The sequence below is a fragment of the Uranotaenia lowii genome, chromosome 3, assembly GCF_029784155.1.
Source record: "Uranotaenia lowii strain MFRU-FL chromosome 3, ASM2978415v1, whole genome shotgun sequence".
Taxonomy (NCBI): Eukaryota; Metazoa; Arthropoda; class Insecta; order Diptera; family Culicidae; genus Uranotaenia; species Uranotaenia lowii.
The window spans coordinates 137,832,623-137,846,300 of NC_073693.1; the positions used below are offsets into that span (position 1 = coordinate 137,832,623).

At 37.2% G+C, this 13,678-nt stretch overlaps 2 protein-coding genes across 2 annotated transcripts in view; one reads left to right on the top strand and one right to left on the bottom strand.

Annotated features, from left to right (window-relative positions):
- LOC129757443 (homeobox protein orthopedia B) overlaps positions 1-12,184 on the bottom strand; it is a 75,227-nt gene extending 63,043 nt beyond the window's left edge. Inside the window, exon 1 of the transcript XR_008739704.1 lies at positions 12,013-12,184. The gene's annotated coding sequence lies outside the window, so the exon portion shown is untranslated. The remainder of the gene's footprint in view (positions 1-12,012) is intronic.
- Positions 12,185-12,341: 157 nt separating this feature from the next.
- LOC129752653 (uncharacterized) lies at positions 12,342-13,181 on the top strand. The gene has a single exon (XM_055748424.1). The coding sequence runs from the start codon at positions 12,342-12,344 to the stop codon at positions 13,179-13,181; it is 840 nt and encodes a 279-aa protein (XP_055604399.1).
- The last annotated feature ends 497 nt before the right edge of the window (positions 13,182-13,678 follow it).

Sequence of the window (13,678 nt, forward strand, 5' to 3'; positions counted from 1 at the left end):
TGACCAACTGACTATTTTAAAATGGAGACAGCATCATTATTTCGTTTGTCGGCTTCGCTCTCTTCCCGAATCACCACCCACCGTACCTACTCGGAGAGCAAACAAACACGTTTTGCTGGACGAGGTGCTTGAGTTCTAGAAATTCAGGAATGATTTTACGTTTATAATTTTCATATTTTTGTGAAATCTCACAGCGTGAATTGCAGCACCTCACTAGAATGAAGATTAAATGTGCTTTCCAATTAATATACTCTTGGTTGGTCCAAACAAAGTAAAAGCACTGATAATCCGGGTACAACCTGACGGTGGACCACAAAAACAGATGAAATTTCAATTTGTAAAAAAATCGCGCAAAGTAGTGAACTTTGAAAAATTCCAGTAAATTCATTTTTTGTTGCATCAAAAATCTAAAGACAGCAAAATGTGGGAATTTTAATACATTTTGTAGTCATATTTTTTTCAAAACTCTACCATCGCTCAAACAGTATTTACTAGCAATCGAATGAAAAGTAGGTTTTTTTAGACCACTTTTTTGAACTTTTTGTGACCATTTCATTAAAAAAAATTTAAAAAAATATTTCTTGTCTTCATGATGTAAGCATTAACTTCAGCTTTCATATGCATAAGGCAAATATTTTTTTGAACGTGTAACATATGAACTACAGCAGTTTTCGTGAGGCATGTTTTTTCGGATTTTTTTTCTTTCATGCTGAATAACGAGAAAACTAGTAACTTTAGCTATATATAATGTTCTAAACATATTTCACTGACATTACAAGGTTTCTATTGATATAAGTTTTATATGAAGTTCATAATAATTCAAACGACTTAAATAGATTTTACTTTTGTGGTGTCAAAATGACACCAAAAGTCGGAAAAGGGAGTTTTTTTGTCCAGGCTTCCAGGGTTCGTCCATAAAAAAAGTAAAGATGCAATATTGAAGAACTTTTGAATTCATTTAGGGTCCCCGAAGAAATTTTTGTATTTTGAAGCTTCTGAAAAAAGTTACAAGCCTTCAAACTTGCAATGGTGTCAAAATGACACCCTAATGCGGATGAGGGTTAAAGCGGTACACCATCATCCTGCTTTATTGGTCTCGCTAGATGTCGCTAGACTTGCTCCTGTCGCAAAATTAGCATCCTGCTATCTTGACTTCAAGAACGCCGACTTTGACGAGATTTCTCGTACCCTGGTTTCCATCGACTGGGAATCTGAGCTCGACTTATCTGATCTCATCTGAATTACGTTATCGATCGTCACGAACCAAAACACACTACTGAGAAGAATATACGGATTCCTTAGTTCACGACTGAAGTACACGACGACTAAAGAAGGCAAAGAGATGTGCCCTTAGAAATTAAAACAAATCTAGATCCTCCTACACTAAGGACATTTATCGCAGACTAAATTCTGTTTACAAAAAAGTCAACAAACGTACTCACCAAACTTATCTAGCTCGAGTTCAGCGTGATCTTAAGTCCAGACCAAAATCGTTCTGGAAACATGTTAAAAGTCAGCGGAATGAACCTGGTCTGCCAACCCAAATGTTTCTGGATGACAATACGGCGAACTCTGATCGTGAAGTCTGTGATCTCTTTGCCGAAAAATTCTCGTCTATCTATAATACAGTGTCGATATCCCCTGAACATTTGGATAGTGCAGTCAGGAATATTGCGCCACTGGGCTTCTCTATAAACAACATTGTGGTTGAGGATGCAGTCATCTCAAAAGCAGCAGCTAAGCTTAAAAATTCTTTCTCTACGGGTCCGGATGGAATACCTGCTACTTTTATTAAACGTTTCATGCCTGTTTTGCTGACTCCTGTTAGGCTTATTTTCCAAGCTTCGCGTGTGTAAAAAAGGTAACAGGAGAGATGTCAACAACTACCGGGGAATCTCGGCATTATGCGCAGAAGCCAAACTATTCGAATTAGTGGTCTTGGATCCGATTTTTTTGTCCTGTAAAGATATTTTTCCGACGATCAAAACGGATTTATGCCCAAGCGCTCCACGACAGCTAACCTTCTGACGTTTACTTCTTACGTGCATGAAAGTTTTGCTGCGAAGTCTCAAACCGACGCTATTAACACCGATTTTTCTGCGGCATTCGACAAAGTCAACCACGGTATTGTCATTGGAAAGCTGGAACGCCTGGGTTTCTGTGGAACTCTTCTTGTCTGGCTCCGGAGCTACCTATCTGGACGTAAATTAATAGTTCGCAAGTGGGACTCTTTCTCCAGACAATTCTCTGTTTCTTCTGGTGTGCCTCAGGGAAGCCATTTAGGGCCGATTATCTTCTTGATCTACTTCAACGATGCGCTCTCACTCCTGGACGGCTCAAAGGTATACTATGCTGACGACCTAAAACTATTTTACAAAATGAACGACCAGGACGATATTGATTTCCTACAAAATCAATTTAACCTGCGCGTGGTGGTTAGACCAAGTGGAGCGTGATCTGTTGAACGTGGGGTGCCCGAGAAATTGGAGAACGGTTGCCATGGACCGAGTGAATTATAGGAATTATGTTCGTCAAGTTATGTCGTGAGACGGTATACTATGTAAATAAAATAAAATCAATTTAATCACTTCGCACACCGGTGTGATACAAACTGTCTACCTTTGAATCGCAGTAAATGTGCAGTCATCAGCTTTTCAAGAAGGCGGCAGCCTTTTTCCGTTGAGTACTTCCTCGGAGATAAGCCAATCGCACGCGTAGAACACATCAACGATCTGGGCGTAATTCTAGACCAGAAGCTGAAATTCAGGACACACACAAACTACGTTGTCGATAAAGCCTCGAGAAGTCTTGGATTCTTATTTCGTGTGGTCAAGGACTCCAAGGATGTGTATTACCTGAAAAGTTTGTGTTGCCGTATCGTTCGCTCTATCCTTGAATATGCATCAGCTAATTGGTGTCCCTACTATCAGAATGGGGCCGAACGGATCGAGGCTATACAGCAGCGCTTCTTGCGATTCGCCCTTAGACCACTGCCTTGGCAAGACCCGTTTCACTTACCAAGCTATGAACATCGATGCCATCTCATAGCCATAGACAAGCTTCAAGCCCGCAGAAACGCAGCGCGAGCTTCCTTCGTCGCCGATCTCTTGACATCGCGAATTGATTGCTCCACGCTCCCAGAAGCCATTCCTCTAAGTGTGCGACCCCGTGGACTTAGAAACCAAGACCTTCGATTGTATGTTCCCATTCGATTGAATAATTTTGGAGCTAATAGCGCTATCATCGGTGTAAAGAAAACATTCAACCGGAGAGTCTGAAAACGATTTACCTTTTTGTTGAGCTTCCCAAAGCCGTTTATCAATTTCAGCTGACCCAACAAAACCTTATTTTGCACACATGTACTGCCTGAGTGAAGAAGATTAGCACAATGTCTACACGTTTGGGGCTGATTGCGATAGGTAAGCAATTTTACTTCGCCCTGGATTGTTACAACACAAATGACTGGATATGCTTTCGAAGTAGCATTTTGACTATACGTGCACCCGTTGGACGGCCTTTGTATAAATACGAAGATGTCTCCCCTAACAAGATCTTTGATGGAAAAAACGTCGCCAAACTTTATAAAAAAAACTCACAATATCTTCGATCCGTACACTTTCGGACCGATCATGTACCTTGACCTCCACTCTTCCGTTAAATAAAAATCGAATTGTTCAACTCATTCGAAAAATGATATCAAGTAAGTTTTGATGCAGCCCATCGAAGAGCACATCTTAACTTAAATTTTAAGCTCCCCATTAATGAAATTTTCGACAATAGAATTCTCTGCCGTTATTAGTTCTTTTAATTTAAATATATTGTCTACCAGATGACTCTAGCCACGAAGGTTTTGAAAACAAATCCGAAAAGTTAATCCAAACATCATTAGATACCATCAGTTTAACCTAGAGAAGGCGCCTCTCCGGCTCACTCGGTTTATAAAAACCCAGCCTTGTTGAAAAATTTCCATGCATCATTTCCGAAAACTACCACAAATTCTTAACTCGAACCGCTGCTGTCAACCAACTTCCAGCATGCAGGCACACATGGCACTTTCCATTCTCCGGGATCAGCTTATAACCAGCCGTAAAAAAGTGAGCCAACTCTTTTACCCTCCTGTAGGATAGGACACACTAGGCCGGTTGCCACTAACGAGCGCTAAACTGTACGATGAACCGTTTAGAATTCCAAGAATTGTATCCCTCAGAAAAACGAGAATAACAGCAAAAAATCCTAACCTTCCGCGCCCGAGCTGAGCTGAGCGCGAGTGAAGGGAAAGATGCGCCACTCCATCATGGAAAAAGCGACGAAAAATCACATTAATTAAAATATTTTTAATATTTTTTACCGTTGTGATTCCGAAGAATTGTGAGTGGTGGGAAGCGAGGGTGTAAAAACTGAAACTAAAAGCGAGCATATTTTTCTGTGGGTGTGATTCTGTGTTGTTGGGTTGGTTGGGGTTCGTAAAACGACGACGAATAGTTGTTGAGCCATTTGGCGTCTTGGAAGAAAATAAAATGTAATTACGAAAATATTTTAACGATACCCGAGTATGATGAAGTGAGTGACAATTTATGTGTTTTAGAACAATTTATTTCGTACAATAAATCAGCGCACTCGCGTGGTGGAAAAACAGCTTCATTATGGCACAATTAACGCCATTAGAGCAACGCAATGCCCTGTAATGTTTTTTCTTCAAAATAATTGCAAACGGAAGTTTTGTAAGTGTCGTTTTATTGCGTTCTCGGGGTAATCGGGGAATCGACAAATTCAGGTAATGTCGAATGCACCCGACCAATTTCGTTTTATAAAAGGTATGTAATTTAGGGTTTATTGTACAATAGACTGAGACATTTCTGAATTTCTCAAACCCTGGGGTCTTAAAAGCTTCGTTTTGGTCCAAAACTCATCCATGATTTTTTGTGGATTTTTAAGTAACGTTTACATGAGTGAATTTGAACTATAAGATTTGTATGGGAAAATTTTATATTTTGTACTGAAAATTCAACATCATTTTTGTTTCCTCTGTGGAACCGAGCCAACTGATGGTTTTGGTTCCAATTTATCAATTTCCTTAAGAAAATTTTCCGCTGAACACGTTGAAGAACGTAACTTCGTATCTTATTAGGCAAAAAAGTTATTAGCTTTTTAACAGGGGTATGTCTTTTCGCATTGATAAACAATAAATTCAATTGACATCACTGCTGAGTGTCTAGAAAGGTAAAGGTTTTTTTCTAGGATTTTCATCCTTTAGGATGATTCATTTCTTTAGCGAGGTATTGCATGACTTCTTTCAATGAAGTGTTTCGCGAGGCTCCAACAGTGATGTTAATTGAATTTATCGTTTATCAATGCGAAAAGACATACCCCTGTTAAAAAGCTAATAACTTTTTTGCCTAATAAGATACAATGTAACGTTCTTCAACAAAGTTGTTCAGCGGAAAATTTTCTGACGGAAATTTATAAATTGGCACCAAAACCATAAGCTGGCTTGGTTTCACAAAAGAATCAAAAATGATGTTGATTTTTCAGTAAAAATATTAAATTTTCCCATACAAACTTAAAAGTTCAAATTTACTCATGTAAACGTTACAAATAAATTCTGCAAAAAATCATGGATGAGTTTAGGGCCAAGGCAAAGCTTTTAAGAGAAATTCCAAAATGACCCCAAATCGACTCAGTCTATTGTACAACTATTCATAAAAAATCGTAGCCAATAAATTTCAAATCTTTTTTCGTTCGAGTTCGAGTAGCTTAAAAAATCTGTTTTTTTCCAGATCCAATGAATGATAAAAAAAAATACTTGAAAGATCATAAAAACTGTAATGAAATTGTAGAATAAACTCAATAAATCTCATTTTTCTTTAAAGTAACATGATTCAAAGATCATCGTTTAGAAGACCAAGATTTATTTCTTTTTGCTATGAAAAATATGGTTATTAAAAGGATGTCGTAAAACCGAATATACATACACTGAGGTTTTTTTTGAGGACAAAATACCGCGTAAAAAAAACCTCAGTGTTCTAGGTTTAGTGATATTAGAAATAACACAAGGTACAAAATTCACATTTTTTCGAGGTGCAAAGAACTTTAGAAACGATTTCGATTCATTTGGTAGCGCTTATTCCAAATATGCAATTAGTTTTTTTTTTATCAGCTCTTGTTTTGGAAGTACCGTAAAACGGGGTAAGTTTGACCATTAATAAAATTTTCCACATTATCATCAATAACTTAGTCTATAGTTTGAAATTGTGAAATGTAATTTCAAAATCATGAAATATCTATTGTTCAAAGGCTCGCAAACAAACAGCTCTTCTGATGGTACCAAAAAGTATTTAGAAGAAAACGGGTGGTTGAATATGAAAGAACAACTTTTATTCTTTGTATATGTATAGTTATAGTGCTATTTTTTATATTTAAACAGTAAGTGATCAATCTTACCCCGGATTACGGTTCATGGATTTTCTCCTGGATCGTCAACTCTTCTAACATGAAACATCAATTTTAATACGTTGGCAAATATCGAATCGATTTTTTTTATTTTAAAGGGATTTTAACTCCACAGGAGGCATTCGTCCCTACGAAATATCGAATCAAGGAAGTTTTAAATCCATTTAAAGCTTAAATCAATACTTTGCATGATGGTAAAGAGAAATATTTAAACATATTAAAAAAAACAGAATATTTATAATTTAATCAAATCTTATCATTCTGTCTTGATACATTTCGTATCTGAAAATTATCAAATTTTCACGGTGCACACAGGAATATTTCACCCAAAAACCTGGCCAAAACTCAAAATTTCAATTTCATTGATTACTTTTATGTCGATGTTTATTTGATTCTTGAATAAATTTAGCACCATATATGTGCCGGTCATTTTTGACATCTAATTTGTTTATAAGCTGTAGCAGCTGCCAAAACTTTAGTATTTTTATGAGATTTTTATTTAATTTTTCTACAAATCATTGAATCAGCGTGACTAATTCAAATTTACGAATTAAAATTTCTTAAGTAACTTAAAATGAAAATGTTATATGAAGAACTTCAATGGAAAGTGTTAAATAATTTTGAGTATAATCTACATATAAAAATCGATGATATAGGGACACTGATAACTGCTTTGAAAATTCTTTTAATTATTTTTTGTTTTAAACGTTAATTTTTTATTACAAAATAGTGTTTTTTTATGTTCCCAGCAAGTCCCGGTAAAATGTTTGATATCATTTGAAAATTGATAACTTCAATAATCATGTGCAAAAGAAAGAAATCGCGCAAACTCGCGCATTTTTTATATTTTTAAGTTTGACCTTTAAAAATATTGATAGATTTTTTCCACAAAAAAGTAACCTAGGGCTTCGTTTATTTTAAATTAAAGCTCAGTCAAATTTATGTTCTTTTCCGAATATTTTCAAATGTAATTTAGCTTTAAAAACAAATAAAAAAAATTCTAGATTTTTTTGAATTTTACAACTTTTTTAACCTGGATTATCTATCATGTCATATAAATGTTAGATAATTTCTAATAGAAAATTATGAAAAATTACGAAAACGGTAAAAAAATATATTAAATGATCTTCAAAACGTTTGATAAGTCAAAATAAACATTTTTATTGTTTTCAAACCTAAAAAATACTTTTGACCAACTTTTTCTTCTACGTACTCCTGTGTGTATCGGCTAAATGAGAAACTTAACCTCCAAAAATTAGTTTATTAATAATAACTTTTTTCAGGTTATTTTAAGTTTTCCATGTTTGCATTAAAAACAGCCATTTTTATGAAACTATAGTACATTTTACTACATGTGTTTTCATCTAGCTTTTCCCTGCGCGATGTTAGAAACAAAGGTTTGGAAGCGCATTTGTTTTAAGTCAAACAACTTTGTGGAACATATTATTAAACATAAAATTAACTGAAAAAAGTTATTAATAATAAACTGATTTTGAGAGGTTCAGTTTCTAATTGAGCCGATAATTCGGAGAATAATTATTTTAGAAACTTGACATCCGAGACAAAGTTGTAGAAAATTTGATTTTTAACAAGTTTGTTGAGAAAATCAAAGAGCTAAACCCAATATCAGAGAGGTATTCTTATCTCACGTGTAGGAGGATTAATCAGAAAAATAGTAGTTTTTATTATAGAATTGATAAACTTCTCCGAAGACACCAATAACCTTAAAATGTGAACTTAAAAAGTTATAAGCAACGATCACGTTTCCGCATTTTTTACCACTGTGCGTTGGGTAGAATTTAATGAAAATTTGGGTGCATTTAGTTCATAGTGCATTGTTTACAGCCTGCAAGTTTTAAAGTCCTGTAATCAAAACTTGCGGAAATGGAGTCGAAAGAACAGCCTGAGCGTGATAAAATCTGGCGCATTCATCTTGAGAACAAGGATCTCTCGCATCATTCCATGACTAAAACTTTGGGAATCGCGAATTCCACGGTGTCGGGAGTGATTAAGAGGTTCGAGGAATGATTGACCACCGATCGGAAGCCCAGAAGTGAAGGAAAAATATTCCGTACAACACCAAAAATCACAACCGCATAGTTGAGGCCTTCAACCGAAACCCGAACGCCTCCGTTCGGGATGTGGCAAAGAAGCTGCACCTAAGCCGAAGTTTTGTCCAGAAGGCCAAAATTAAGGCTGGGCTTCGAAAGTTCAAGGAACAAATGGCCCTAATCGTGACGAGAAGCAGAACAAGTCGGCCAAAATCCGTGCCAGGAAGTTGTACCTCAACATGCAGAAGAAAGTTGAATGCTGCATCATGGACGACGAAACATATATGAAGGCCGACGTCAAATAGATCCCCGGCAACCTGTTTTTTACGACCAAGGACAAGTTCAGCGTTCCAGAGCATGTCCACACTCAGAAGATGTCCGAATTTGCGAATAAATTCCTGGTTTGCCAAGCCATCTGCATGTGCTTGGCGGAGTGCATCTTTCGTGACCCAGGCCACGATGAACGGACAGGTGTACATGAAAGAGTGCCTCCAGAAGCTGCTGCGTTCTCTCCTGGACGCTCACAACGTCCCAAAAATCATCTGGCCAGATTTGGCCTCATGTCACTACTCCAAGGATGTGATGAAGTGGTATGTGGACAATAAGGTCAATTTCGTGCCGAAAATGTTCAACTCTCCCAATACTCTGGAGCTCCGCCCCATCGAGAAGTACTGGACGATTATGAAGCAGCATCTTCTTAAACGACATACGGTAGTGAAGACAGTCGAAGATCTGAAGAAAGTATGGGTTTTCATGCAAAAAACTGTTGATTCACAGCCACAGGTTGTGCAGAATCTTATGGTCAGGGTTAAAGCCTAGATGTAGGCATTTACGTATGGACTTACACTACTTACTAAATACGAGTAAAAAATGAAAACTCGAACTCACCCTTTCAGTTAAAAGTTCTTGAATAAATTAATTTTTTTTAATATAAACTTCTCGAAGACTTTCTTTAGCGGTGTCAGAAATAGTTGTAATATAATCTATTGAAATTTAAAAAAAATGGAGAATTAAATATTTTTTTAAGCTATACATCTCTGAGTCTATCAGGCGCGGTCCTATGGGGGGGGGGGGGGGGGGGTGATCGGGGTGATCACCCCCCCCCCAAGCGGCAAAAAACCGTTACAAAATACTCGCAAACGCTGGATTTTACATAAAATCTAAGAACTTTTTCTAGTAGGTGTATTTTCGAATTCTCAAATTTTTCCTCTCCGTGGGGGCGTTTGTACAATAAAAGAATTTATTAATCACTTAATAGCTTAAAAATGTCGGTCCGCCAAAGTAAAACAGCTGAAACTTGCAATTTCTTGGAACGAATTTCATCAAATAACTTTTGTTGAGTTACTTACAGCGTTAAACTAGAATTTGCTGACCGACCATATACGCTACCGGCCATAAGTTTGGGATCACCCCCTCAAAAAAAAATGTTTGGTCACATCTCAGTCATCTTATGACATATTGCATTTCTTTGGATCTCATTCTAAAGTCGATGATCAAAACCTTTGTTGGATGTAGACCATTTTTCGGATGGAAGAAAAATGTGTCTCGATTTGTCGACGAATAAAACAGAAGAGATCATTTATTTCACATACATCTTGCATTACACTTTTTCCCGCTCAAACATAACGGCAAATTTACATTAAAATCAATTAATTGGCAACACTCAGCAAAACACTAACATGAAAACAATTGAGGGGCTAACTTCACGTTGAATTTACGGTGACTATTTTCGATGAGATCGATCAACCTTTTTCGTATGTATTTGGCAAAATGTATATGTTAACTTAATATGACTTAAACTTGGCTTTAAGTTGGAAGATTTCCAAAAAATCGAACTATATATTTCAACCCGATCAGTTCAGAGTTGGGTGAACCGAATTTAAAAATTCGAGTTGCATTTGAATCTTTTTTCATAAATGTCAAAAATTTGCATAGCGGCTTAAACAGATAAAACAGCTACTTAAGTTATCGATCAAAAGTGAGGGCTCACCCCTCAGTATGGTGTATCGGCAAGAAGTTTTGGATCATGCGAAACATGCAATTTAATTTCGTACGTATAACTGTCATCAAAGAACAAATCGCTAATCTGATAAGTTATATTTAATGCTCATAAGTTGTTTTCGCTTTTTGGATATTTAGTGAAAATGTTTTTTCCGACTTACTTTATTGAAACTTAAGCTAAAGTTTGAACATTTTTTGATAATGTTCACCAAATAGTCGGTATGTTCAATAAATACTTGTCTCGACCAAAACTTTATTATCCTACGAGTTATTGCAGATCGGTTTGGCTCCATGTTTGATGGATAGACATATCTTGATCCATTTTAGATATAAAAAATACTTGAGCCTTTAAGAGTTAAATTGCCTTTGGGGCCATTCAGATACCATGTGGACAGAAAAATGATATTTTACCCCCTTCTCCCTCTCCGTGCACAAGTCTGCTCCCCCAGATCTCCACCTGGACATATTCGATTTTTGTTGCCTACAACTAATACCAAATTTCTCATTTCTTGGTTTATTTTTCATTGAAAGCTCCGATTTTTACAGAATGCATCTCAATTTGAGATTCTCGAAAGCTCATATTTTTTTCTGAATTAAGATCGAAACTGTCTAGACAATTTAAATTTAAAAGATTCATTTAAATTTCAGAATATTATTTTTTAATAATTTCTTATTTTGAAACGTTTTTGAAAAAAAATAGCTTTGATTGTATTTGCCTCGACGTAACAAAAATGCTCGATTTTGATTTATTGATCTAAAACGATTCTTCATAATTCAAACTATATTTGGTAATTTTTCAGACATTCAGAATTTCAATTGTCATACTTTTACGTTTGTGAAAGAAAAAAAAAATTATGTATGGAAAATGGTCGAATACATCAAATTAAAATTGTGTTTTATCGAATTAATTTTCTTTTTTTTTAATAAATCATTTATTTTTCTTTTCAAAGCTTATTAAGTGTGATATTCTTTCATCTTTCATCAGCTCTTATGCACTTAATCCCTGCACTTAATCCATTTTGAGGCGTTATCACAATTAAACAATTTTAATAATGATCAAAAGTTTTAATAAAAAAAATCCATTCTTTAATTTAAAACTTTCAAATTCTGTTAATTAAGTAAGAAAATGGAATTAATTTTTATCAATCCTATCATCCCTTTTAAAATATTACTCACAATGGTATTTTTTGCAGAATATTCGGTGATGCGGAAGGTACTTTTTAACACATTTTTAGCTTATTAACGATTTTTCATATTCAGAATATTCGTTTTACCGAATACTTGAAAAGGGCCAATAGTCGGTATTCGGCCATTCGCAATAATCGGAATATCTCTCATGATATCTATTCAATTTTCGAAAAATACTGAAAATACTACTTCTGAAACTAGAGATGTGGATAAAGTCTGGAACCGAGATCAAAAATTTATTTCCAAAATCACGACTATTTTCTCGGAAACAAGGCAATCGCTCAAGTTGAACATTCGGAAGACAAAGAAGTTGTGTACTTACAGTTACAAAGCTCCGTTTTCTACCGTGTTATTCGTCGTGTATTGTACAATTTTATCCGTCCCGTTTCTGCTTCACGTGTTGTTCTTTTCCTGGTGCTGCCGTGCGAAGTGATTTGCCAACCGATCCGTCGTTCTCGAGCCGCGATTATCCCGATCGAAATCCGTTTCATTTGCGGTTGTTTTTCTTTTTGTTTTGATTCGACTCCGCTCTGATCGTGGCACAGATACTGTTTCATACAGACGAGGAACTGTGTTCAAATCAGTTTAGTGCAACTAAATTTTTAATTTTTTATTTTTTGTGCACTGTACAAATATTGAGTTTTGACGCAAATGTCATCAAGCGATATGGCCTGCGACAAATGCGCTAAACCTACGAGCGACTCCGACAGCATTCTTTGTCAGGGCCTTTGCAGCCTGGCGTTTCACTTAAAGTGTGCGGGGTTGCTTTCGTCGCACCTCAAGTCGAAGGCTGACAACAGAAATTTGCTTTGGGTTTGTGACGAATGTTGCAAACTTCTAAAAAATGCTGCTTTCCGTCGATCTTTGGACAGCTACGAAACTCTTATTGCGGACATGCGGAAGAGCCAGGCTTCGTTAGTTGCTGATATGAAGTCTGAAATTGCTGCGACCAACTTGAAGCTTGATAAACTTATGAACGTTCGTCCTAACATCAACCCTTCTCCTCGTGTCCCTGCTGCCTGGCCTAGGCTAGCCACTCCATCGAACAAGAGGCGCCGAATTGAAAACCCAACTGTTGCCCCTTGTGTGGGTACTAGAAGAAAAACTACCGTAAAAACTATTGCGACGGTTGCTCCTCGCGAAAGAAAGTTTTGGATCTATCTGGCTCGATTGCAAAATAGCGTTACGGCCAAAGATATTGAAGAGTTCGTAATGGAATGTCTCCAATGCGAATCAGCTGAAGTTCATGCCCTGGTTCGAAAGGATGTTGATGTTTCTACGCTCAGATCAATTTCTTTCAAAGTTGGGGTGGATCTTAAGTTGAAAGACTCTGCGCTTTCCCCAAAGACTTGGCCTGCTGGAATATTATTCCGAGAATTCGAGGATTTTGGTTCAAAAAACCCTTTAACTCCTGCTGTCACTTTCTCACCAGTTGTGCCATCCACGGAGACTCCCGGCAGTTCTACACCTCGTATGGCACCAATTCACTGAACGCCTCTACTTATGGTTTACCGAGAATGGACAACGAGTCTTCTCTAGCCTCGACTTCAAGCAACCGCATAAAACTCTCGAGTTTCTCGTCATCCGAACCTTCCAACAGCTGTAGTGTTAACCTCTACGAACATCACCAATTCCTCGTCTCTTCACGGGCGTCTTCACCGGGACGCAACGAGCCAGGCTTTACGGAGACCTCGGAACCCTTCGACTCAGTCGCGCTGATTCCAGCCAGCGGCATCAGTCGTCCCGGCCCTGAGTTCGATTGCGGCGATGAGGTTCTCCAGCCTGCACAAACAGGCAAGTACATTTTTCGTGTTGGAACCTTCCCATTGCGTGATGAAATTTCCGATTCCAGCCACGCCGACCTACATCATCTGACCTTTCATGAGCATCCTCAATTCTTCGCTTCTTCATGGGCTTCTTCACCGGGACGCAACGAGCCAGGCTTTACGGAGACCTCGGAGCCCTTCGACTCAGTCGCGCTGATTCCA